This window comes from Patagioenas fasciata, chromosome 1, assembly GCF_037038585.1.
Source record: "Patagioenas fasciata isolate bPatFas1 chromosome 1, bPatFas1.hap1, whole genome shotgun sequence".
NCBI lineage: Eukaryota > Metazoa > Chordata > Aves > Columbiformes > Columbidae > Patagioenas > Patagioenas fasciata.
The window spans coordinates 151,070,376-151,096,372 of NC_092520.1; the positions used below are offsets into that span (position 1 = coordinate 151,070,376).

Sequence of the window (25,997 nt, forward strand, 5' to 3'; positions counted from 1 at the left end):
TAGTCAGTCATCTAACAAAAATCAAGATACTTCTTCTCAGTTTCATACTGAAATAAGGCACAGGGACTACTGACAGTATTTCACTCAGATGTACCTGATTGCTACCTACATATGTCGAGCCATAAAATGTAAAAGCAGAAGAAATAAGAGTTCAACCACAAAATTATACTACATCCATCAACATCAACCCTGTCAGCTCAAGGTTCTCTTTCCTGCACTTTGTTATACTACTCTGCTTTGCTTGATTGCAAATCTTTCAGTTGGCAAGGTTTGCATCTTATTTATGAAATTCTCCCTTTCACTATGGGACATGTGAAGTTTTTCTGGTGATATTTGTTTTTCTGTTGACTTTAAGCTTTTGAAAATGTGAAGCAGTCCCCAGGTGGTCATCTGTGGGTTTCCATTGGAAAGGCTGACTGAACTTGCGGAACTTGGTTGTTGAGGTCCCAGTTCATTTCTGCGTCTTCAGTAGGAAACCAGATGCCCCCTTTACACTGAATCCAAAGTCAATTTTATTAAAAACTAAATTAATTTTCAGAATAACTTGAACAAGTGGGCACCTAAGTCCTTCAGCTTACCTAAATAATGAACAATAATGTAAATTCAGGAATGCACATATGTGTACATACTGTGTATATGCATCCCTGTACAAAGAGTTGCGTCCATGATCACACTCTTACTGTCCATGGATTTATTTCTATGTAGATGTAAGCACAAAAACCCACTTGTATCATCACATGATCATGTGCATGCACATTTGTGCACAAGTACACACAAAAGTGTGTGGGATTGCTAATGATCTAATGAAAACATGAGTGTCTAAGTTTTGTGCCCATTTTGAAAACTGGGAAGATCATTTCTTGTCCCAAATCTACTGCAAAACACACAACCCTTATTAAATGTTTGTTATGGCTAGAGTGGGTGGCTTAATAAATTGCATCTCTAAAACAGCCCGGATTTGATTACCTGTTAAAACATTGTTCCAAAATTCTTGGCCAGTGTGCGATGTTCACGTTGCCTGGCTTGGTTGATATGGATACTGAACCCTGACCTCAAGCACAGCCGTAGTTTATCACTGGAAGTAACATATAAGAGAAGACTAGCCAAGAAAAGGTCTCTTTTCCTCTAATGTCATACATGCGTCTGTCTCTAAAGACATGCACACATACACATATACACGTATATAATATCTGTATAAAACTATTAGCTTTATTATACAGTGGCAAGTGTTGCCTGGAAACTGGTTGCTATGTAAGTTAAATTCTGAGGAGTAGGAGGTGTGTAATTAGCTTTAAATATCTTCTGTGGTTAGTAATTACCCTCAGAAATCAGTGACACAAGGGGATGTGTTCATGGAAGGCAAACTTTAAAAGGTCTGTTGATTAGCAAATGGTATCCTTCGTTCCAGGCGTGAAGGTGAGATGCTGAGGTCCCCTAAGTTTTGTTTTCCTGTTCAGAGTTAGTCCTCACATTGGGCCTACTCCTGAATATTGCTGAATGTTGGAAATGTTCCATGGATTTTATTTGATCTCATCTCTCCAAGGACTTAACCCAAAGGTCCATGGTATATAGTGGATTTCCTTTTGTTGACTACCCTGAAACTGGGTAAGGTCCCATTGCAGGCCACAAGCATCAAGTACAAGAGTAAGAAGATTTTTTGTGGGAACTGGGCTAAAATCCTCTCAGGATAGCTGTGATGGATGTCTTAAGAAGATTAGGACATAGCTTGAAGAAGTTTATTCACCCCTAAATGTTGCAAATTGTCTTAGGACTAGCTTTATTCCTGTGGCTAAAGGAAGGATGATCACAACTGTCGATTCAGATGAGAATGAGGGAATATTTCTCAGGGCGAACTTTAAAGGTATTCTCTACCACTCTTATACAATAAATCAAGACTACAGTCTCTCTCAACAGAGATTTGCAATAGCCTAAGGATTCCTATCTGAAAAGAACTTTCCATTTTCCAATTTTTCAAGTCGTTACTGGCGCCGATGGAATCGATTCTGTAGAAGAAAGTGCCGCGCTGCCGTCAAGTCCAATGTTTTCTACTGGCTGGTGATCTTCCTTGTGTTTCTCAACACCCTTACCATTGCCTCTGAACACTACAACCAGCCAGACTGGCTCACAGAGGTCCAAGGTGAGGAGAGGCGGATGGTTCTGTTTATTGTTGTCGGTGTTAAAAAAGGGGACCAAGGGACGAGCTGATGCATTAGACCACACAATGTAAAAGGAGCATACACAGCTTCAAATAGTCCTCTGTCTGTGCAGGATCCTAAATAATACAACAAAATACCTGCCTACAATGGGAGAAGTTTCAGGGAAAACATAAGTCAAAGCAACGTTCCACTGGGTGTAGGTGAAATCAGGAGCTTCTGTTAAATATATATTTGCAGTGACTGTATTTCCAATTTATGGATAGCTACTGGAGCCAAGGTTTTCCCTGAAATGGTATTTGTGATAAATTCTAGTTAGCAGGGAAGTGAGGAAGAGTGATTTGTAAGGTTCTTCTGTCTGCAAAACAGTTGAATCCTCACTGGAGGTGAGAGCAGCTGAAAAGCTTAATTAAGCAACAGTAGGTAGCACAGCAGCTCTTCTATTCCCACTCTCATCTGCAGATGACAAGCGTGATGGGAGATTGTGCACAGGAAGGCATGTTCCTGTCATGGAGGTTGTCTGGTTGTGTAATACATTGCAGCTGTATGTGCAATACATAAGAATCCCTGTAAACATCTTTGTAAAACATTTGCGTGAAAGAGATGCCCATGCTGATCCAAGCTTATATGGAGTTAACCTTTCAGACTGATCCCAGAATGGGTTTCTTATAGGAAGGGGTTGATGGTTAGCTGTGATAATCTTTTGACTAAGTTTCATTAATCTGTTTCTGTTTGTTTTTCATGAGACACTGCCAATAAGGTGTTGCTAGCTCTTTTCACGGCAGAGATGCTGCTGAAGATGTACAGCCTTGGTCTCCAGGCCTATTTTGTGTCCCTCTTCAACCGCTTTGACTGTTTCATTGTGTGTGGAGGAATCCTGGAAACGATTCTGGTTGAGACAAAGATCATGTCACCACTGGGCATTTCGGTGTTGAGATGTGTTCGACTCCTAAGAATATTTAAAATCACAAGGTACTTCTGTGCTTCTTTGGGAATGAAGGAGGGCTACTGCTCAATGTATAACATACATAGGTACAAGTCACTCACTTCCCTGTTTTTTTCACTTTTTCTACCACTAACTGGGTAGTGAGAATGCTAGGTTGACAGTCCTCTTCTTCTGAAATCTCTAGCAGGATGAGGAGGGCTGTACAGACTGCGTGGTGTGAGTGATGTGAGTGGTAAGGATTGGTGAGAAGTCTGACATAAGGAGATGGAGACACTTGGTACCATGCAGATTGTTAAACTGAAATCTGGAAGGATAATGTGAGCTGAGCTTGGGCTCTTATGGTTCCCTGCAAAAGACAAAGTGAAAACAAAACAGCAGATAGCCTTATAACCTTTTCTGTTGCTTTATGGTGACAGAGAGGAGCCTGAAAGTCTGCTTTGAGCCAAATCAACATTTGACTGAGAAACCTATGCCAGCTGCAGTAGACTCAACAGTGGCCTGAGTGATAGTGTCAACACCAGCAGCTATAGGCAAAGGATGTTGCCAGCCCTCCTTCTTCAGAGGACTCCAGCATGAAGCAGCAGCTCTACGAAGAAATCAGATTTTTCTAAAATCCAGTCTCATCTTTTTTCCTTTTCTTTCTTTCTCCTCTCCCTCTGCATGAGGACACAATGGTGTCTATTAAACAGCCGCTGCTTCCTGCAGTCAGGTACTTCCAAAACACCAGCTTGGTTTGACAGGAGTTTTTCAGCTTGAAGGGAGGTTGTAAAAGAGATCAGCTCCCAACTTAAGCAGATGGGAGCTTTGGAACAAATCTGTCCAAGGGCTCACCCAAAGCAGCACAGAGTCTGCCTTTTCCCATGTGAGCACCAGTCAGCACCTTATAAAAAGCTTGACTGAGGTGGTGAAAGAGTGCATTTTCTGCAAACCCAGCTATGAAGATGTCCCTAGAATGGGACTCTCCCAAAATAAACTCTCCCAAAGGAAATTTCTGACAAATTTGAGATAAAAAACACAACACATGAGAAAAACAAGACCAAAACTGGAAGGCAGTCAAGATGGCAGAGCTGAGAGGCAGAAAAAACAACAGACTTGGAATTGTGCGTTGTCCAAGATTTACCCTTAAAGCTTCTAAACCTCAGCTCTCTGGCAGGGTGGATGGTTTTCAGGGTTAGATAGCAGAGACAGAAAATCAGCTTACAGTCTCAGAGAAGCCAAAGCAAGGCTACACTTATTAAAAAAAAATAAAATAAAATAAAATAAATAAAGTGGTCTGTTTACACTTGTGATCATAGAAGAGGGAAAAATGTTCCAGCTAATAGGAGCTTCCAGCAAGAAAGGCATCTTTGCCCTTTCAGAAATAGTGGGGATCTCTGGTCTGGTGACTGTTTTTCCTGGATCTTTGGGTTTGAAAGCTATCATCATTGAGTCCCAGGCTTGGTTTCTGAGGAAACCAGTAGCTGGTTTAGGCATTGAGTAATCAGATACACCCAGGGCAACATACCAATAGCTATAAAAGCATAAGTTTCAACATAGCATCCTGGAGAGGTCATTGTTTTTTCAAGACATTTCTCCACTCCTACACAAAATATATACCCTATCTAAAAGAATTCTCTAGTAGAAAGGCAAATGCTGAGAGATTATCATTAATACTTGAGGAAGCTTGGACTACTGGACTACTCAAATATTCTGAAACCTTCTGGCATAGATGTAATGATGGAACCAACCAGCAGTAGGACTAGTTAGATTTACCTTAATTCTGCAGCAGGACTAAAATACAATTTTGCACAGAAGCAAATTTTACCTGGAATATATGTCCCGCAAATTGTAAATGGGTCTGTATGTAAAGCACGGAGCTGAGGAATAACTTGTAATGAATAATGTATTAATTGGATTTTGCTTTCTTCCTTGTTCCTAAAATATTGGCAAGTAGGTTGCCGTAGTCTCAGATTTATCTGTCATTTTCAATTATTTAGAATCTTCTTCATGATTTTTCCCCTCCGTGAGTGAAGTTCACCCTCATGTGGAAGGCCCTAGCACAAGCCTTCAAAGCAGTATTTTAGGCCCACTCATGTCTTACTGTGGGAGAAAATAATCTGGCATTAGAGAAAAACTTTTACGTCTGACATTCTCCAGTAAAATACAATTTGTATGTTTTTCACTCAGCTCCAAATATGATTTATTGACAATATTATCAATACTGGTGGAATACACCACCTGAGTGCAATGATAATTCAGAAAGACACAATCCTAGAAAGCTGGGAAGGGTAGGAGGGATAATAGTATAATGTTTTATGTCAGATATCTAGTCATGAGCAGTGACATGGGGACATACAGTGGAGATGGAAAGAGTGATAATCAAAGATACTAAAGAGGCACAGAGCAGGAAAATTATTCTGAGGAGAGCAAATCAGTAGGTAGCCTAATCTTCATATATTTGTGTGGATTTTCCATGGTAAACACCAAGCACAAACAAATTCTGGGTGCATCAAGATGATACACTTCTAGGAAAATCACAAATACATTTTCTTAATATAAAAGAAATAAATAAAGACACCATCAGATGAACAATGCATCATTTTGGGAAACACATTTAGAATTTCAAGAGCAAATGTTTCTTCCAAAGTTATAAATACTCTTCAGAATCATTTAGTCTTGTACATTAGACAAGCAGATAATACAATCTGTGTGTTTTATTATCCCTGTTTTTCGCAAGACTTTGCAGAAAATCTCCCTTTGCTATGAGAAGGCGAATTATTTTCTCTTTATAAATAGGCCTTTACGGCTTTATAAACCCCTATATTTAACCTTTTATAATTTTTATATATATATATATATATATATGTATTTGTAACAGCATACTGAAATTTGATATTTTATACCTAATCTAGATATATCACTGTTAACTGTAGGGAGGAGAGACAGGGCACCTGTTTTTTGTACCTGCTTTCAAAGTGGTTGTATATTAGATGAACAGTGTGGGAAGCTCTCCTATGATGAGACTGCCAGCTGTTGCTACTGTTTTAAGCTCTGGATCTGTGAATACCAGTATCATAAAGACATAGTGGAAGGCAATGGAGAGGAAAGGGAAGAGAATAAAAAGAACACATTAAGTTCTAATCCCATTCTGCAACTGATTTTTTGTGTGAGACGTTGAACAAAACATTTAACTTCTCTGCATCGTTCCTCCACTTTGAAAACAGGGATCATAACCTTGTCCTGCTCACTGGGGTTTTGAAGTGTCTCCTTGACTGGCACCCCAGTTCCAAGATCTGCCAGTGGGAGATGTCAAGAAGCACCTTCATTTCCCTCTAAGTCTGACACAGCAGCAGTGCTTTTTCTCATACCTCCCATTACATGCTACCTGGTCCAAACCCTCTGATTCCACCCAGCAGTGCCATGAGATTTATTGTAGCTGTATTTTCTTTGTAGTATATTAACCAAAAAGGACAAAGTAGTGAGAGACTTTTTCTTTGTCTGGGCTTCAACAATTCCTGCTTAAAAGCCTTGAGTGACCCCAGATCTCACTTTGAGAGGGTGTTCATGCTAGTTCTGCAACCACCTAATGTGACAGATGGTAACCTCAGGTCAGGCTTCTAGAACACTAAGATAATTGTTATTTTTCCTATCATCTCTTTTTTTTTTTCTTCTTTTTTTTTTTTCCCCCACTGATTGGTTTGTTTGCTTTTCTAATGGTGCTGTATTTCTAGCTGGCACTCAGTACACAGATAAAACAGCACTAATCTTATCACTGGGTCATCTCAGTTAATTGCTTTAAGTTTGATAGTTACCTAAGAAACTGAATCTCAGGTATCGAGCCATTTGTAAGAAATGCAGAGCTGATAAAAGTCTGTGCTCTGAGATAGCAGGGCATTAAGCTTAAAGTGAGTCCCTGAGACTATTCAGATGTATAACAGCATTCCTGTATGCCTCTAAAGAGCACTGCTAGAAAATGTGTATCCTGGCTGGCATTGGAGGACCTGGAGAGATGTTCTGGACCCCATCAATTTCAGGTTTAAGGATGGTAAAGTCAGTTGAGTTTCATCAGAAATGAATTTTTCTATTTTCCTGTGTCACTTTTCCTTCCTCCCAAAGTGTGACAGTATGTGAGCTGTAAGCACAAACGCAAATACAGTGAGCTGTTACATTGCACATTCAGTGCAGATATTTGGTGGCACTAAGCCCACAGTTACCATGCCCTTACCTTTGCTCTGTATTTTTTCATTGCTAATGTCTTTAATTGCAGTTAAACTTTAAAGCATTATAGTTTCCTCTGAAGTGCTGAAGCTGGGCTGGAGGGAAAACATCACAGTTCTCTTTGAAGCTCAGCCCTTGGAGATGAACCAGTTGCTGAACTTCAGAGGACATGGTGGTGTCCCTCTGTAGATTGGATTGCTAACCTTCATAAAGTGACTGGGCTGCTCAAACATTCCTGACTTCCATGAGACAAGTCTTCTTTTTACACTGATATTTAAAAAATATTAATTTAACTGGGATTGTAAGAATCCTTGTCTCTAAAGACCACAGCATCTTCAGAAAAAACAAAACAAAAACAAAAACAACACAAACAAACAAACCTGTATGCTGAAGGATCAGGCTTCCTCAAAGGATCAAGAGCACTAGGCATGTCTGCCATCCTTCTCAAGTGGAACTTTTGTCTCTGAGGAAAATGTGGCTAGATATTCAGAGTTCTTTAAGGAAAGAAAGGTTCAATGTTAAGGGCTTTGGCAGAAGGAAATGGAGGACACTGGCCATGGTGGAATCTCAAAGTATGGTGGTGGACCACAAGAGATGGTACTAGAAGGAAGACTCGGAGATCAAAGGCCAACATTAGTGGCTTGCTGACCCGTGAAAGTTGTTGAAGTTTGCTAGTAATGTGCATTCAAACTGGAGTGATTAGAACACAACAGCTAATCTTCAGCCCAGTCTGAATGCTCTGTTAGACTCAAAACTGCCTAAAAGAGAAGTTGTCATGACTAGTTAAGCAGTACACAAAGAGTGGTTGAGCAGATGCCAGACTGAAGTGGAAGTTGCTTCATCGGTAATGTGGTGGAGCCTTTGGCAGTTTTTTCTAAAGCTTTTTTCCAACACATGGCTACTCTGCAGGCTGGCAAAGAATTCAGGCAAACTGACATGCCACAGCAGAGCATGCTGCTGGCATCTCTCTCTTTGAACCCTAATGGGAGACCACAAGGGCGAGAAGATTCTTTCTCTGCGTCATACATCAGTCTGATGTGGGCACAAGCCTGAATACACTGGAAGAACAGGTCTTAGCCATCCTCCCTCCTGAATGAAGCCCTTCCAAGATGTTCTGCAGCGTGTTTAAGGAAGTACAGTGGATTTGATACCCAAAAAGTTGTGATGGTATGCTCTTCCAAGATCAAAGGAATCTCTGGACTTTACGGATGTAGAGAACTGAAATCTCTTTTAGGGTCCACGTAAAAGGACCTTTAATGTCTTTCTCATTCCTCACAATTCCAGAAAGTTTAGCAACCTCTGCCTGTGAGTGAGCCCAAGCACGTACTCACACACCAGATTTTGGACAACTTTGTATTTGCATCCAAACTGTTTACCCATCTGCTTTTGTTAGCTATTACAGGCCATTCTCTGGAGTGAGGTATTCTGGCTGCCATAACATCTGTGAGCGTTGTAATGATGTTGGTTAGAATGTAACTCAATGAAGCAGCAAGAACTAATCACTGTATATTGATATAAGATTTGCAGGGTGTGCATATGAGGTAGGGGGTGGAGGGAATTGTATAAGTACACGTGGGGTAGTAAAATTACTCATTAGCTGCAGTAGGTCTCATTATCTTAGGGAAGCACATCAATGATTCACTGCTTAACAGGGTGTTTGGAAATGCCTGCTTAGAGCAGAAGGCAGCCTCAACCAATATCCTGTGCAGTCCATGAGCACCTGCTTTGGACTGAAGGAATTTTAACTGCCTCTGTTTTGTCTCCCAGATACTGGAACTCCCTGAGTAACCTTGTGGCTTCGCTCCTGAATTCAGTCCGCTCCATTGCCTCCTTGTTGCTGCTGCTTTTCCTCTTCATTATCATCTTCTCACTCCTGGGAATGCAGCTCTTTGGGGGCAAGTTTAACTTTGATGAGATGCAGACTAGGAGGAGTACATTTGACAACTTCCCCCAGTCCCTCCTCACTGTGTTTCAGGTAAGCACAAGAGTGGTCCCAACGGGGCAAATACATTATGTTTACATGGGGCAAGACAGAGAGCAGGTCCTGCACCGTGCCCCTGCAGCCTGGCAGTCCCCAAGACTGACATCAGGCTAACAGCTCCAAAAGCAAAGTGCCACACTGTGCTGCTGACATAGAGGTATTCCTTCCCAAAGTGGGAAACCGAAGCCAAACCCCCTGTATGTAGCAAAGGCCACTAGGTCTTAGCGGGACAGGACAAGAGAATGGCCATAACCATGCCCCAGGGCAGCACCTGCACCACAAAGCCCAACCCTGTAGTCGCTTTCCCCCTTCCCACAGTACTGGGGGACAAATATTTGCTCATAGCACCAGATAGGTGATCAAATGGCCTCTAAACTGACTGCAGGCTTGGGAGTCATCAACCAAGAGCATCAGGATCATGATTTCATGCACAAAGCAAAGCGAAGTGGCAGGGAGGGCTGTAATGAGGGCTGTCTTCTGCGCTACAAGCTGTCTGAAACAGACACATAGGAGGGAAATGTCTGCGAGAGGCTGAGATACTTGAGAAGTGTTCTCTGGGAGAGCTTTTGGGCTTCAATCATCATCTTCAAGGGGACATCTGGGGTTTTTTTACACTTTGAGCACAGGCCCTCTTTGCATTTTCCTTGTTCTGTTGTTGTTTTGCTTTTTTTAAGAAAAAATTTGTAGATGGACACAGCCAGACTCTCCAACCATCCTGGGGGAGGGCATGTTCTCTGGGATAGCAGATATCTTTGTGTTAATGGGGTTTTCAAATTCTTTGTGTACTCTAACACTGTATCCCTTATTGGTGGGAATGTGTCATTTAGATCCTGACTGGGGAGGACTGGAATTCGGTGATGTATGATGGGATCATGGCTTATGGCGGCCCCTCTTTTCCAGGAATGTTGGTCTGTATTTACTTCATCATCCTCTTCATCTGCGGAAACTGTATCCTTTGATGCTACATTTTTCTCCAAGTGGGGCTAAATTTAAAGCCACTCTATACTGCTTTGTTATGTCAGAAAACAATGAATTTCATACCTCACATTTTTACCTTTTCCCTAGGAGTGAATTTTGGCTTTGCACTTCCAAAAGTTTAATGAGTTTGTTTAGTTTTAGCTAGTGCTAAGGCATAGAAACAGTTGGAAGAGCCAGTTATGTGCCAGTTTAACATGCTAGCTTTTTTTTAGTACCTTTTCACATTCAGTGCTTTTATTTTTCCTTCCCCTTAATCCTCTCATAGGTTTTTCCTTCCTGCCTTCTCCAGAAACTAGTCTCTGTGTGTACCTACTGTTCTTATTGCATATTTTTACTTTAATTGCCTTTTCAGTAATATATTCCGAGTGCTTTCATCCCAGCCTTATGTGGAATAAAAATATGTATAACCTACTATATGCTATATACAAATGCCGTAATAGGAGTAACATATGTTTGACATAATTGATTTATGTGAGATCATATATTAATTCATATATAGACTAACAGGAACCATGTTCTATTTCAGTTACTACAATCTGTGTGTTCTTCAGACACAAAATTGTGTGCTCTGTTATCTTCCAGCCTGTGCTGATGCTAACTTCAGTTCTCTCTGGCTTTAAGGTGAAGTGAGGCCACTGTACATATCCCAGGAAGTACAAAGCACATTGTATGATTAGGCTATGAGTGTCTTTTCACAGGAATTTGCATATAACACAGAGCTATGGTTCTGTTTCATCTCAGTTTGCTCCAAAATTGTTCATGTTTAGTTTTTGTTTCCCTAATAAATGGCCCTCCTATGTCAGAGGTGACATTTCTTTTTACGCTGATTCTTCTATAAAGCCACCTTGTAGTCTCAGCCCAGCTCTTCTGGCCTTTCCTCGTAATTCAGATGTCTCAAACCCTGTTATTTGACATTTCAGTTGACCTGCATGCCCTGTCTTCAAAATGAGATGGTGCAATTCCAGTTATCTGAAGGTCGAGGTAGGCAGTCTGCCTGACAGCTTAAAAAAAGCTACAATTTGGATTTGTTTGTGAACTGCAGAGGAAAGTGTGAGCCAGCTCTACATGCTGGCTGACTTTGGAGCCATTAGACCTTGGAGCCAGGGGAGGGTGGTGGCTGTATTTCCAGACAAAGCCTTGAACTGGGGTTTGCTTAAAAGTTATCATGATGTAATAAGACCCACCCTCAAGAAATTTATAAAATAAGCTGATATTCAGATTTGTAACTCTGACTGTCAAGGAAACAGTTGTGGATGCTTGCTCTGCAGTTACACGGTCATGACTGGCCATCCATGGGCTCTTTGCTAGGAGATGGCAGAGTTGTCTACTCAATCCTTCAATGCCCAAACTAAATTCATTTCTTTTTGATTGTCTCAGAAATCCGAATGAGAGTGCAGTGTTTGCCACCCATAAAATCCACTCGTGTCTATGGGAATACCTATTAATGAGGTTATTCAACTCAAGTACATAGGTCAAAACTGGAAAGCTTCGGTGTCTTATAGTACAAGGCTCCTGAATATGAGTGCTTTAGTAAAAGTGACCTAAACTGTCAAAAATGCAAAGCATTCAGTGCTCCATTTGTCTTCAGTGGGATTTGTTGCACAAAACAAGACTCTTTTGGGAAATCAGAAAATAAATATGAGTCTGGATATAGATGTTTTATATCAGTCATTCTGTTGTGAAATTGTGGAAACCCCACACAGTGTGTTAGCCATTTGGATGGAAGGTGTTTGTTTATGCATGCTGGATATGCACATCCTGAACATTTGTGTGAAATGGAAGTTTGGAAAATCCAAGAGATCTGATGACAGGTTGCTAAAAAATTTCAATTAAGAAACCTTCAGTGTAATGTTGTTCTGCAGCTTTTAAAGCCCATTTTCTTTAATTAGCACACAAACAGATATCCTGCTGAATGTATTTTTGGCCATTGCTGTGGACAACCTTGCTGATGCTGAGAGTTTAACATCTGCACAGAAAGAGGAGGAAGAGGAAAAAGAAAGGAAAAAGCTAGCGAGGTAAAGACATTTGCATACACCCATCTACGCTCATATGCATGCATTCCTGTGTGTATAATTACACACATGCACATATATATGTGCAAGTAAGTATGTGTGTATAAGTAATATTTCTGTATAACTTCTCTGTGTGTATAGATTATACATAGTGTGATTAATGTAATTATATATGGAATTATGCATGTATAATTTTTTATGTAAAAGAATTCAAACTCAAGGACAAGAAACTGTCATGAGCTGGGAGTCCCCACAATTGCAGTGATGTGAGCAGAGGAAAGGAAGCCTGGGTGACTGATGAGCTTTCAGGGCATTAGCAGAGAATGAGCATGAAATGATGTTAATATTGCAATCCCATTTGAGTCTCCCTGTTACCTTCTGATTGCTTTGGACCACAAGGCATATCTTCAGACTGTCATTCCCATTACAAGACTCAGCAGCTTCCTTCTCTTTCGATGCCACACGCTCTTCTTCTCTTGTCAGTCTATTTAGTGTTTCTGCAGACTTTTAGGAGGCACGAGCTGGATGTAGAGCTTCTCTGATAATCCCAGCTTCCAGCAGCCAGGAAGCCTCTCCTTACTGGTTATTCCTATCCACTGTCCTCCGAGCTGCTTGGAGGGGATCTCTTGTGCAAATCTTCCTGCTTCATCCTGCATGCTAGTCAGCAGGTTTCCTTGGCCCTGGGAGTGCAACGAGGGGCAAACCTTTGTAGGCAACCTAGTGGAAGTCCACAAGATATGGGTTGAAAATGGTTCATAGCTTTGTCATTGAGCGAACAAAGAAATCTCTACTGACGGGCCTAGAATATGCATGTGCACAAACACACAGGCACATACTTTCCCCAAATGCCCATGCAAACACGCACACCCCAACCAATACGCAAGGACATGCCATTGAGAAAGCTATAAAATAAAACTGTACTATATACAATGAAATCAGACTCTTTGCTTGCAGATGAGGATGAGATGAAGCCACTGGTATGTAAGCTGGACTCAGAATGGAAGTGCCAGTCAGCTGATCATTCTCCTGGTGTGTGCTGTACTACATGAAGTTCCTGAAAGGGAAAAAGCTTTTCACCTTTGTAACTCTTTGCTTTTTATCTTGTAAAATTGCCAGGACTGCTAGTCCTGAAAAGAAACAGGAGATAGAAAAAACAGCTGTGGAGGAGGAGACAAAGGAGGAGAAAATTGAGCTGAAATCAATCACTGCTGATGGAGAATCCCCGCCTGCTACCAAGGTAAGGTCTGCTGCCAGCCAGCACTATCTGTGCAGTGATGGCATGAACAGCTTGGGTTTCTGAGGGAATGAAAACCCTCTGCCTTGTCTGATAAAGGCTTTGCTGCTTCTCCTTCCATTTCTGTCAGATCAACATGGATGATTATCAGCCCAATGAAAACGAAGAAAAGAGCCCATATCCCACAACAGAAGCTCCAGGTATATGTCTTCTTACTCTTATCCCTGATTCAACAGAGATAATCTCCAGTTTCTAATGCACATAAAGCCAAATTCTGGTAGCAGGTGTGCTGAACGTGTAGTGCTTTCATGACAGGACAGGATGACGTGCTTGCCTGTATTTGTACAGCTGTGGACTTGGTCCTTTGCAGTCCCTATACTGATCAGTCATATTTTATTTGGTTCTCTATAAAGCTCTGTATTTGGAAATATGAAATAATACACAAATCTTATACAAATCCCTGTATCTGAAAATACACAAATCTCTACAAATCAAAATATATGTATGACTGTTTTCAGTCTATTTTTTCAGTACTCAGTGGTCAGAGAAACTCACAACAGATACTTACGAAAGGCAAAACGCTGAATGCTTTTTTGCAATTTTTTTTCTAATCAAAAAAGAGAGTGTGACTTCTTAACATAATTCTAAAGGCATAAGATCTCAGCCTAGAATTGGAAAAAAACAAGATATAGCATTAGTTAGGCTAGTTTTCAAGTCAGTTGGACCTAATTAATTTCACCCTCAGATACATAAAAGGTTCGCTGAAGAAATCACGGAACTTGAAACAGTTTTTCTTCAAGAGGTCTTGAACAGGGGGTGTGACTGGTGCAGGAGAATTATAAGCTAGTCAGTTCAACTTCCATTATTGGAAAAGTGCTGGAACAAATGATTAAACAAACTATATGACTACAAGATAAGAAGATGACTAGCAGCCAACATAGATTTGCCAAGAACAAATCACGTCAAACCACCCTTATTTTCTTCTAAAAGAAGCTGACAAGACTTGTAGACGGGAGAAGAGAAGTAGATGTCGTCATTGGCTTTGCTAAGGCTTCTGACTGTCTCTTATAACATTCTCATATGCCAGTTAGAAAAACATGGTCTAGATGACTGTGAGAGAAATTGGTCAGACCCTTTATGTGCAGAGAAGTGATGGCCCAAGTGAGTTGTACAACCCAAGAGCCTGTTCCAAGTTCAGTTCAGTTCATTGTTAATGGCCTGAATGATGGAAGAGGGAATATGCTTATTACATTTGCAGATGACATAAGCTAGGAAGGACAAGAAGCATGCTCTAGGGCAGCATTAGAATTCAAAGAGCTCCCAAGGAACTGGATAAATGGTCTAAATAAAATTGAAAGTGCCAGGCTCTGCACATGGACAGGAATAAACAACTCACAAATAAAGGATCTTAGGTGACAGCTAATTAGGTAACAGTCCTTGAGAAAAAATATCTGAATCTTGTGATCACAAGCTCAACAGGTGTCAGCAATATTTTGCTGTCTTTCAAAAAGCAAGTAGTGAGATTTATAAACAGTGAAAACATGACCCTTTACTCCAGTTATGAGTTTCTTCTAGCTGGCAAGTGAAAGCTAAGCAGAGCAAAGCAATTGTTTTATTCTGTTCACCATTGATAAGATCTCATCTGAGATATCGTATCTCATTTTGGGTGCTCTGCTTAGAAGAAGTGGGGCTGAGTTGGAAGAAGTGTAGAAAAGCACAGTGAAAACAGTGCTAGTAGGAAGCAAGAACTAAGATTGAAAGAACTATAGTATTTTGAACTAGGAAAGGCAGGAGGAACATCTTCAAATGCATAAAAGCCTGTTATATGTAGGAAGGGAAATATTTTCATTATGAAGAAGTAACAGATTTAACATTCACACCAGAGGAGCATTTTCCAATGGTAAGGCTAGAAAAGATCACAAAGGTGGTTGTGGAAGCCCAGCGTCACTGAATGTTGTTAAGAACAGGTCAGAAAAACATCTGCCAGAAAAGGCTTAGGAGAGGCATGAACCAGAGGGCCTTTTGTGATCCTTTCCTGCTCTGCCCTTCCACTTTTCTACAATTCTGTAACAGGCTGTAATAAAATACATTCTCGTCTATTCCGTGATTCTTAATAAATGTTTGACAGTAGATTGGTGTAATAGGTTAAAAAAAAAAGACTTAACAGTTCGTTTTAAATAGGTGAACAAGGATTTCAGACAAGCAAAAAGGAAAACTGTTCATTGCATTTGCTTTTCAGTATAAAAATCCCCTCATTTGCTCTACTTGTATTCATCCGTATTTATAGCCCATTTATCAGGAATAGTGTGTGGTTCCAACACCACTCAATACTGCTTTAACATTGCCTCGAGCACATCACTCCATCTTTAATCTTTCCAGAACCTCTGTAGGCACAGGCACTTACTGGACACACATCCCCAGTTGCTAAGGGGTTTGTGGGAGCCTTTAGTCAGAAGCACAAACTAAAACAGCTTGATACAGTCCTGTTTCTGCTTCTCAGCTGGCTTGATTTGCAGACCATTACATTTTTTTGAAGGTACAGTCACCTGTATATCAAATTTAAGCCTACTGACAATAGAATTTTGTTTTAGTTACATTCTGTGGACAGCTTATAAATAGTCCAGCATGTGAACTTTATGACAAAAACTGCGTCTACAATTAGTATCATGGACACTTTATCTGCAGCTGTGCATAGGATCGGAGTGTGGAAAATTAAGTAAAAACACTTTTAACTCCTCCCTTGGGGTGACAATCCCTGTTTTTGCATACTTTTGAATAGAACCTAAAATCTGAATGGATAGTCAGGTTTTCTCCTGTCTCCTAAAGTATCTGAAATGTAAAGGGACTATATCTTGATTATTTGCCATTTCTAAACAGGACTTTTCCCTGAATTGTTTATCAGTTCTTTGTGTATAGTGAAGCTTGTCTCTAACAGCTCACAAAATTACCTGACCCCAAAGTTCATGGAAGTCAACCACAAGGCTCGGATACAGTCAAGTTTTGTAAATCCCTTGTTAGTTTGGATTTGCCATAGTCATCTATTCCATTCTGCCGTATAAACCTCAGAAACACCAAGGCTCTCTCGTTGCTGATGTGATATGGACAGGCTGGAGAGTTAGGCGGGGAATAACCTGATGAAATTTAACAAGGGAAAGTGTAGAGTCCTCATCTGGGCAGGAACAACCCCAGGTTCCATTATAGGTTGGGAAATTACATATTAGAGAGCAGTGTAGGGGAAAGAGACCTGGGGGTCCTGGTGGACAAAAGGATGACCATGAGCCAGCACTGTGCCCTTGTGGCCAGGAAGGCTAATGGCATCCTCGGGTGTATTACAAGGGGGGTGGTCAGTAGATCGAGAGAGGTCCTCCTTCCCCTCTATTCCGCCATGGTGAGACCCCATCTGAAATATTGTGTCTAGTTCTGTGCCCCTCAGTTCAAGAAGGACAGGGAACTGCTGGAGAGGGTCCAGCGTAGATGATTAAGATGATTAATCAAAGGTGATTAAAGGAGTGGAACACCTCCCTTATGAAGAAAGGCTGAGGGAGCTGGGTCTTTTTAGTTTGGAGAAGAGGAGACTGAGGGGTGACCTTATTAATGTTTATAAATATATAAAGGGTGAGTGCCATGAGAATGGAGCCAGGCTCTTCTCAGTGGCAAACAATGATAGGACAGGGAGTAATGGGATCAAGCTGGAACACAAGAGGTTCCACTTAAATTTGAGAAGAAACTTCTTCTCAGTGAGGGTGACAGAGCACTGGAACAGGCTGCCCAGGAAGGTTGTGGAGTCTCCTTCCCCGGAGACATTCAAAACCCGCCTGGACACATTCCTGTGCGACCTCACCTAGGCGTTCCTGCTCCAGCAGGGGGATTGGACTGGATGATCTTTCGAGGTCCCTTCCAGTCCCAAACATACTGTGATACTGTGATCTGCCGTGTGTATTCAGTTTGGGGAACAAGGCTCCAGGGCTTTCCCTGGCATTAGCAAAGAAGAATTTCCAAATCTCCACACATATACCCTGTCCAATTCCCTTGTGGCCAACTGACCAGTCCAGAATCCTTCTGCTGATTGCTGATCAGTCTGGCTGTGGCACAGGAGATGGCATGCAGACATTTATGGCCCATCTGGGAACACACCTTTTCTTGCCCACTTGCACGTGGATCCATTTCAGCTGTGCTTTGAGTGAAGCACCCTATTGCTTCTTAGACACAGTCAGCTGGTTATACCTGTTTTCTGTTTATGATTTCAGCTGTTGATGCCTGTGCCCTCTCGATGACTCTGTACCATTCCATCCTCTGAAAACACCCTTTACCCTAAACCAGTGTTCAGAAACAATTTGAAATGGTTACTTCATTTGTTTTCCCTTTATTCTTTTGACCTACCTTGCTCAATATCCTATTTGTTTCCTCTGTCTCAGCCAGTTTTCTCAATAACCACTTCCGACTCTATTTGCTACACAGCGTTGCTCTTAGCTCCCAGAATAGTCTGTGTACTTGTAGCTCATCAGATCACCTATTCCCTTTGTTGGAGGCAGGGAGTAGTTCTTCCAGAGATTTGTGTACACTAGAAGGATTATTAGGATGATATGTTTATTATAGGAAGACAGGGAGCTAGTCTTGCAGTCTAGTACAGAAACGGACAAAGAATTCAGAACGTCAGATGAAGGTAAAGCTTGAGATGATTCATGGAAGCTTGAAGCAAAGCAATGTCCTTTAACAAGAGTTCTGGTCTTTGTACAGTAAAGAAAAAAAAAAACTCATAATCAAATGTTTCACTGATGCTGCACTGTAGCCTGTGTGTGCTTATAGCTTCTCAACCAAAGGACATCACCATTCTAATGAAGTATAATTCAAGATGACAGTCCCAGATTTGAATTTCCTTGAACTTTAGGAGAGTTGAAACTTAGAGGCAAACTTGGCAGCTCTGAGTCATATTTCTTTAGGATTTTGTGGCACGCTTGACTAAAAGGGTGACTTTAAACACAAATATACCTTAGGTACAGAAAACAGTCAAAGAACAAGTATTGGATTGCAATCGATGTACTGCTCACCCCATATGTGAACACCATGTTGGCCTTTGCTTCTATGGAAGCTGGCAACTGTGCAACATATGGTTCCTATATGCAGGTAGATAGCTTAGGTAGTGACATAAGCTGAGGCTGCAATCATGTTATTCTTTTCATATTTGGGCTTCACTGTTTCCTTACTTACGTGCCCTAGACCCTACTTTAAACAAAAAATATTTAGAACTTTTTTTTTTCTAGTGCTAGGGAACTGGACATGTTTTCCATTCTGAAGGTACATGTGGTTGCCAGAATCATTAATATATTTCTTACTGTATGGCAGACACAAGAAAAAGAGGAGAGAATCAATATTGTTTATGGTACTGATCCTTCTGCTAAGACCCCATTTTCCTGAGGTGTTGTTCCATACCCTTTTGAAAGTGTTTTTTTAAGCATTCCTCCAAGTAAAAGAATGATCTAATAGTGAAGGCACAGAACAGGGACTCAGAATGCTAGTTTTTTTTTTAAGAAAGGGCTCTCAAGTATTGTATGTGATCATGGGCATTGGTATTTTGGACTGTTAAAGAAGAAAAGTAATTTTCTTACTTCGGTCATTGTCAGCCCTTTCCAAAATCTACAGATAAAAAGTGCAAGTGCAAAGTATAGTAATATTGTATAAATATGAGTGTTAACATTAACACCAATTTTACAAGTACCATACAAAAAAATACTTCTGAAAGAATGCTTCTTTGATACAACCTGTAGAAAGAGTATTATAAAGTATTAATGTATTACAACAAAAAATTGAGCTGTTAAAAAATAGATTGGCTTAAAAAGTAAAAACTCTGTATACTAGCTCAAACATTTATCCCCAAATCTGTCAAGAATATTTGAGCTGAACTCTTGCTACCAGAAGTGTAAAGAAAGACTCCTATTTGCACGCAATAGTGTCACGCATTGAAAAGGCCAGTTTTCTCCTGTTTCCGACATCTAGATTAAGATCTCTGCTGATTCATCTGTTCTTTCTGATGTGTCCATTACTAGATCAAGTACAGTACCTGACCCTAAAGGAACAGGCTCATACTGGAATTTATCTCACTTTATGGATTCAAGATAAACCTTTTAACTACAGTTTCCTCCTTTGCATTGGCTGGAAAATGAATCAGTTGCATCTAAATTGTCATTCTCCCTTCTTAAAATATTTTTTCCTGTCTCGATGATTAAGTGAGAAGATTGGGATCTTTAAAATAGAAAAATTGTATCTCGTCATGTACACATCATGTACATCTACCTTCTGACTTCAGAAGGTAGAAGAAATCCCCAAAGGTGGAAGGTTCTCTTTCACGTACCACTTAGCCCATGCCTCTGTGGTTTTTCCCTTGGGGGTGCTCAGTGCCTGGAGATCTGCTCCATAGGCATCAGGTTTGAGAGTTTCAGCCTTGTTCCTGCCCTTTCAATTTTCCCCCCACAGAAGGATGGAAAGGGACAATGTTAAGAATTTCTGGTTGGTGTAGTCAAAGTGCCAATGCCCCGCAGTTGCTTTGTGGTATACATGCATTCAGCCAGACAATCTCAAATGGCCAGTGACTACATGGAAAGACTGTTGTTTTGCTCTAGGAACCAGAAAATTTAGCAGAGATATAATGATGGTCATGAAGTATGTAAAAGCCTTCTGAAAGAGGAAGGGAATTCTCTATTTTCTGTGCCCATGGAAAATAAGAAAAGAGATAATGGCTTTAGACAACAGCAAGAAAGATTTTAGTCGGTCATTAGAAGAAGCTTTTTTTTCCAGGAGTGTGAAACATCTGAAAAGACTGTTGTGAGGATATTGTGGGTTTACCAGCATTAGTGGTTTTATGTAGAGACTAGACCAGTATCTGCCAGGGCAGTGGATGCTGTCTTGAAGAAAGGAAGTGGACAAGGAACCTCAAGCTTTCATCATACTATTTCACTGATTCTTAATTTTTAGCTCTAGTTATGACGGGGACAAATGCCCCAGCACTCAAGAGTGGGTTGTATTTTGCATTAAAATACAAAAATGCTTCTTTGCAGCAGAGGAAGATGAGGAAGAACCCGAGATGCCTGTCGGCCCTCGGCCTCGCCCGATGTCTGAGCTGCACCTCAAGGAAAAGGCTGTGCCTATGCCTGATGCTAGCGCTTTTTTCATCTTCAGTCCTAATAACAGGTATTTAAGAGACTGCTTAGCTGGAACAAGGAGGTGGACAGCAGGTATCCCTTTCACATTGGGCCCCAAAGGTTATGTGGTGCAGAGTTCTCTTCCAGCAGTTCATACCAGAGACCCTCTTGACCAGCCTCTGCTTCAAAGGCCCTGGCACGCAATCCTCACAAAAGCACAACTGTAGGGAGAACCCTGACAATATTCAATGGGAGCTCATTGCACCTGCAAGCCTGATTGAAGACACAAGTCATTAAAGTTTTGGAATTAAGGGACTTGGAAGCAAGTCAGTAACTGGAATTACCCAACATGGTCAGGTCCAAATTACAAGCAAGTCATCATGCAATCAGTCACAGATGAGGTAGGAGCTTCCTGTCCTAATGGCTGCTCAAAATCCACCCCCAGTAGGGAGTTTATGTGTCTCTGCTCATTCCTACGCATCAAGAACAAGCATACAGGAGAATGGAAAAGGAGGTTAAGAGCCCATAGCTCTGAGAGGAGACTGAAAAGAATCATTCTCCTCTCACACTCTTCCCTCAGGCTCCTGAGGGAAAGCTGTGGCTTCACATTGCCTCACCTGTCTTTCCAACACAGATGTGTGAGACCAGTACTGTGACTGGAGGGCTGAGCTGTGACACAGAGGGGAATATATCTTTCCAAGGGTGCAGAAATGACCTCACAGCCCAGTGGTCTGTGCAATTCCATGTAGCCAGGCATCTCCCTTGAGGACTTGGCCTCCCAGCACAGTCCCAAAGTAAGGCAGGGCTGTAAAAGCACAATTGAATTCAGAGCCGGTGTTTCCACAGCAGGGCTTGTGCCACTCCTCCTTGGAGATGTGCAGGAGGGAGGGACTGCTGATGATTGGGACTCATGGACTCTAATGCCAGCTTTGCCACCCACCCACTGTCACTTGTTGAAGAAGTAAATTAACCTCTGCAATCATCTGTAAAATTGCTATAATAGGAACTTGGAGGCTTTACAGCCAAAAGTAGAGCTAAATAGATTAATGAAGTGCCTCTAGAATTATGCATAGGACTGTTATGAGGTTTAACTCCTCGCATCCTGATACCAACATACAGAAGGTAAAATGGTCTCCAGTAAGCATACTGCTCTTTGATGGGAGACTGCTACTTCTTTACCTGCTAGTTTCCCACTAAGCACACCTTACATGGTGTGATGTGCTCCCAGAAGCCCTTTGCAAACACCCGTCTGCCCTATATCCATTTGGCCAGGTCTGTGCCTTGTTAATAAGGTAAATCCCCCATAGCTCCTGTTCAGTGATGCTCCAGCCACAGCTCAGAAAGACACTGGCCACCCCAAAGCCTGTTTCTGCTGCTTTTCCCCTAAATGAATGGGGAATGGTTCTGTGAATGAAAGCAAGGGATATAATTTTGGATTGGCAGGTTTCAGACCATGTCTAAATCACAAAAGGCTCTGTCAAGAGGGAGTGACTGGTCTCCATTCAAATGCACGGAGCGTGAGTCCTGCAGGCCGCCCATCACTGTGTCACTACGTGAGGTGGAGAGCCAGGGCCGCCCAGCACCCAGGAGGGCCAAGCATGGCTGCCTGGGCCATCGTTCTCCCAGCTGCTGGGGTGGACAGGAGCTGCTCTGTGGAGCAATCCTCCAGGGCCAGTCCTGCTGGCAAAAGAGGAGGGGGAACTGTTTCCCAGGCCTTGCTGTTCTCTGAGAGATAAAGTTGTGCCTCTCCTCTCTCTTGCAGGTTTCGTGTCCACTGCCATCGAATCGTTAACGATAACATTTTCACCAACCTGATCCTATTTTTCATCTTGCTCAGCAGCATCTCCCTGGCAGCTGAGGACCCCGTCCGACACCTCTCCTTTAGGAACCAAGTATGCTTCCCATCCTGTGTATTGAAAGTGTGATACAAACAGGTCATGAGTTGAAGCCAGGAAGGGCAGAAAAGACTGCATCAGAGGTTTTGGGAGTGACTGTCTCCCCAGATCTGTGCCTTTTGTAGGCTGCGTGTGAAATCACTGGGTTTTGCAGGGAACATGAGTCAGTGCAGAATTTGGCCTCTAGTTCATTTCAGAAGCGTGTGTAGGGGAAAGAATGACAGGAGGCTGAAGCAAAATTATTGTTACCTGGGATTAAGGCATTAGAAATGGCCTGTCAAAACATTGATTGGGATACAGATAATTCTAATTTGGGGGATTTACAGGTTCCCTTTGGAACACTTGCTCTCCTGCCACGTGCTCTCTTTTGAACTAAAAAGCCCAGGGCCTGATTTCACTTTGTTTGCACTGGTGTAAATCAGGAGTAACATTCTTGAGTTTGCTGCCGTCAGTTTGGGGGAAATTGGTGTCAGCAAGGTTAGAATCAGACTATTTGAATGCAAGCTGCAAAACTCTCATGAAATTTGGGATAATCCTCAGAAAACACACTGTGCTCCTCTCCTCATCAGCCTAGGGGAAGGAGAGGAAGGCATTCAGCACACAGATACATTCTTACCATATTTCCTGACGGTTCTTATTAGCTTTTTGAAACGTTTAGTACTCCCTTAGCTATGCCAGTGGTTGTTTCTATTATTCTGGGGTCGTTGCGGAAGTCAGAAGAGTCTGCAGCCGTATGTGAGACTTCTGATCTCTACTGTGTGCAGTGAAATTCTGGTAACTTTATGCTGGGAGAGCTTGCTAGGCTTAAAGAGTAGGAAATTTTGTTGTTGTTTAATAATGAAACCCTTATTTAATGCTCAGTGTTTTACCTCCCTGAAATGTCCTGTCCTGGGCATACATTTAAACATACATGTGCATGCAGAGGAGGTGTTAATAGGGGTTTATTTCTGAGCTTATCTCATAGCTGCTTTGCATTTCATCCTGAAGGAGGGTACTAAATAATACAGTAAAACCTGTGTCACCAATGACCCATTTGTGCATGGCTGAGTATGCTCACCACATAGGGATAAATGTATGTCAATATGTGTTAGCACTATAGCATGTCAGCTGGCATACGGGCTTCTGACATGCCACAGAATCTGTAGCAGAGAGATTTGAATCAGGGAAAAAAGTAATCAAAGCTGGTTGTCCTGGATAATAGAGCTGAAGGCTTGGGGCAAAGTGTTGTCTTGTGTATTGAAGCCACTGATGTTGCATGAAAATCTGTGTTCAATTTTTGCAGGTCCAGATGTTTAAAATGTGTCATACCAGGGGACACTGACAAGATGTTTAGGTTGCAAATATGGGCTGCCTTTGCACTTTGACAGTAGAACAATAAGATTGTGTCCTGCCCTGTGCCCACATAGAGGCCTAGGAGGGAAAAAAGCAAACTAACTGCCTCTGCCTTCACGCTCGGACAACACAATCGGGCATTAACCTGTGCACAAGGACTCATGTGGACTAGTGCTGCTGTTGACACAAACTGTTGCAGAGCAAGAAAACAGGAAAAGAGAGAACCTCCTCCAGCAAGGGCTTAGCAAGGAGTCTTAGACACTGCTTCTGTCCCAGGGTGGGCTAGTGGCTGCATCTTTCTTATGTCACACAGGGCTAAGGCAGCAAGTTTTTGGAAGTACCTCCGCAGTCTGATCAAACAGCCTTCAAAGTCTAAGTAAATCCTAAGGCTTTATGTTCTTGCAGTATTCTCCTGTTTGCATCTTGGCAAGGCGTTAGTTCCTTTTAGTATATTGTAGACTAAATTCATATTTAGTTAATAATAAATAAGCCTGCAGATAAATAATACTGCCTGCACAGGAGGAGTGATGACCATTTTCATTACGGGTGATTTCATTTATAAGGGACCGTTTTACTAGCTGCAGCTTTGGGGCCACATTCACCACTATGCTCTAGCTGCTTTGCAGTGCTCTGGTGATGTAAAGCAGCTGCAGGTACAGCTTAATCATCCACTTTAATCAAGTTTATGGCTGCTTTATGTTGGTGGAATCAGGCAAAGCAGCTTGAGAGTACCCATGAATCTGGCCTATTGATTATAAAAATATTCAATTGTTATGATAACCCAATGTGCAGACCTACAAGGCAGCAATGCGAGGGGACATTTTCAGTTATAATATGTGTAAATTAGTATGGGATGAAACTGAGATCTGTCCATCATTGAAATTGCCATTTTTTAATTCTCGAAGTTGCGAAAATTAATAGACCCCAAGACAGTCTTGACGTGAAAACAACTTGGGGTCAAAAATTGAGCAGTGACCTAAAGAATTTTAAATTACACAGTAGCACTAAGTGATACATCCTCCCATTTGATACTTGGTGTTTGCAAATTAGTTTAGATTTGAATCATGCTTAAATAATGCAATCTAAAATAACCCTGTGGTTTGCAGTAGCTACCTCACTGCCTATAGCATACCAAGCTACAGGTATCTAGCCACCTATAAATCTGAGTTAGAGTATGGGCATTGAGATACAATAAACACTTGTGAGATGGAACAGGGGACTTAACTGCTGTATGTTTATTAGCATTTTAGCAATTAAGGTTTAAATTTCACCCATGATCTGTTTTGCATAGCTACCACATATTGGCCTTCCACTTTAGAACTTGGTTAAGCTAAAAAAACAGTAATCCAAGGGCATGATACTTCTGATTTTCACCATTTGTAGTGTAGGTAATGTTAAAAATGCTTGAGATATTGGAATATGTTGGAAACAAAGACTTCAATTCTGGTCCCATTAGTCAATGAGAAAGTTCCCATTTGCTTTTGCGGGACATCAATTGATCGGCAGTGAAAGATGTTTCTGTCCTTGATGCTGTTACTTTGGAAATCACTTTACACTTCCAGAGTTGCTGTTGCCTTTTGTGACACTCTAGGGCCACTTTTTGTGGTCTGCTATGCATGCCACCAGCACCCCCATCACCAGGTCTAAGTTTATGGGAATTATGAGTGTTTCAGCTTGCCTGTTATCCAGGATGCCAGTAGAAAGATGCAAGATCTAAGTTGGGCACCTTTAGCACACAACCAAATTATGCTTGCAATACAAGTGCTGGGATTCTGTTCAATTGGCAGAGTCTTTGTTATTCATCCTAATCCAGGGCAAATCAGGATAGAGGAAAAAAAAATAGCTAGAGCATGAATTTGCAGTTTGCTTTTCTTCCTTTGTGAGAGGCACAGAACAAGCCTGAATGGAAGTTAATAAGAAGGAATCTCATGTTTTCCACTGAGAGATCAGGCGTCCTTATATTCTCAGTTTGAAAGCCTATTTGGGAAAACCCTGGAATTGTCTGTTCTTTATCAGATTAAAAAAAAAAAAGAAAGAAAAAAAAAATCACACAGCAACAACCAAAAAGTTATTTTGCCTCTAGTGCCCTCATGGGATTGTAACTCAGAAAACATGTAATGTGCTGCTTGTCCT

General features: G+C 41.5%; 1 protein-coding gene across 34 annotated transcripts in view; it reads left to right on the forward strand.

The window, feature by feature from the left end:
- CACNA1C (calcium voltage-gated channel subunit alpha1 C) overlaps positions 1-25,997 on the forward strand; it is a 488,413-nt gene that overhangs the window by 376,324 nt on the left and 86,092 nt on the right. For all 34 annotated transcript variants that reach the window (XM_071817770.1, XM_071817650.1, XM_071817786.1 and 31 more), the window contains exons 12-20: positions 1,977-2,137; positions 2,900-3,125; positions 9,064-9,271; positions 10,105-10,225; positions 12,156-12,270; positions 13,384-13,504; positions 13,632-13,701; positions 20,554-20,686; positions 22,400-22,529. In XM_071817770.1, coding sequence (XP_071673871.1) covers positions 1,977-2,137; positions 2,900-3,125; positions 9,064-9,271; positions 10,105-10,225; positions 12,156-12,270; positions 13,384-13,504; positions 13,632-13,701; positions 20,554-20,686; positions 22,400-22,529 — 1,285 coding nt within the window. The remainder of the gene's footprint in view (positions 1-1,976; positions 2,138-2,899; positions 3,126-9,063; positions 9,272-10,104; positions 10,226-12,155; positions 12,271-13,383; positions 13,505-13,631; positions 13,702-20,553; positions 20,687-22,399; positions 22,530-25,997) is intronic.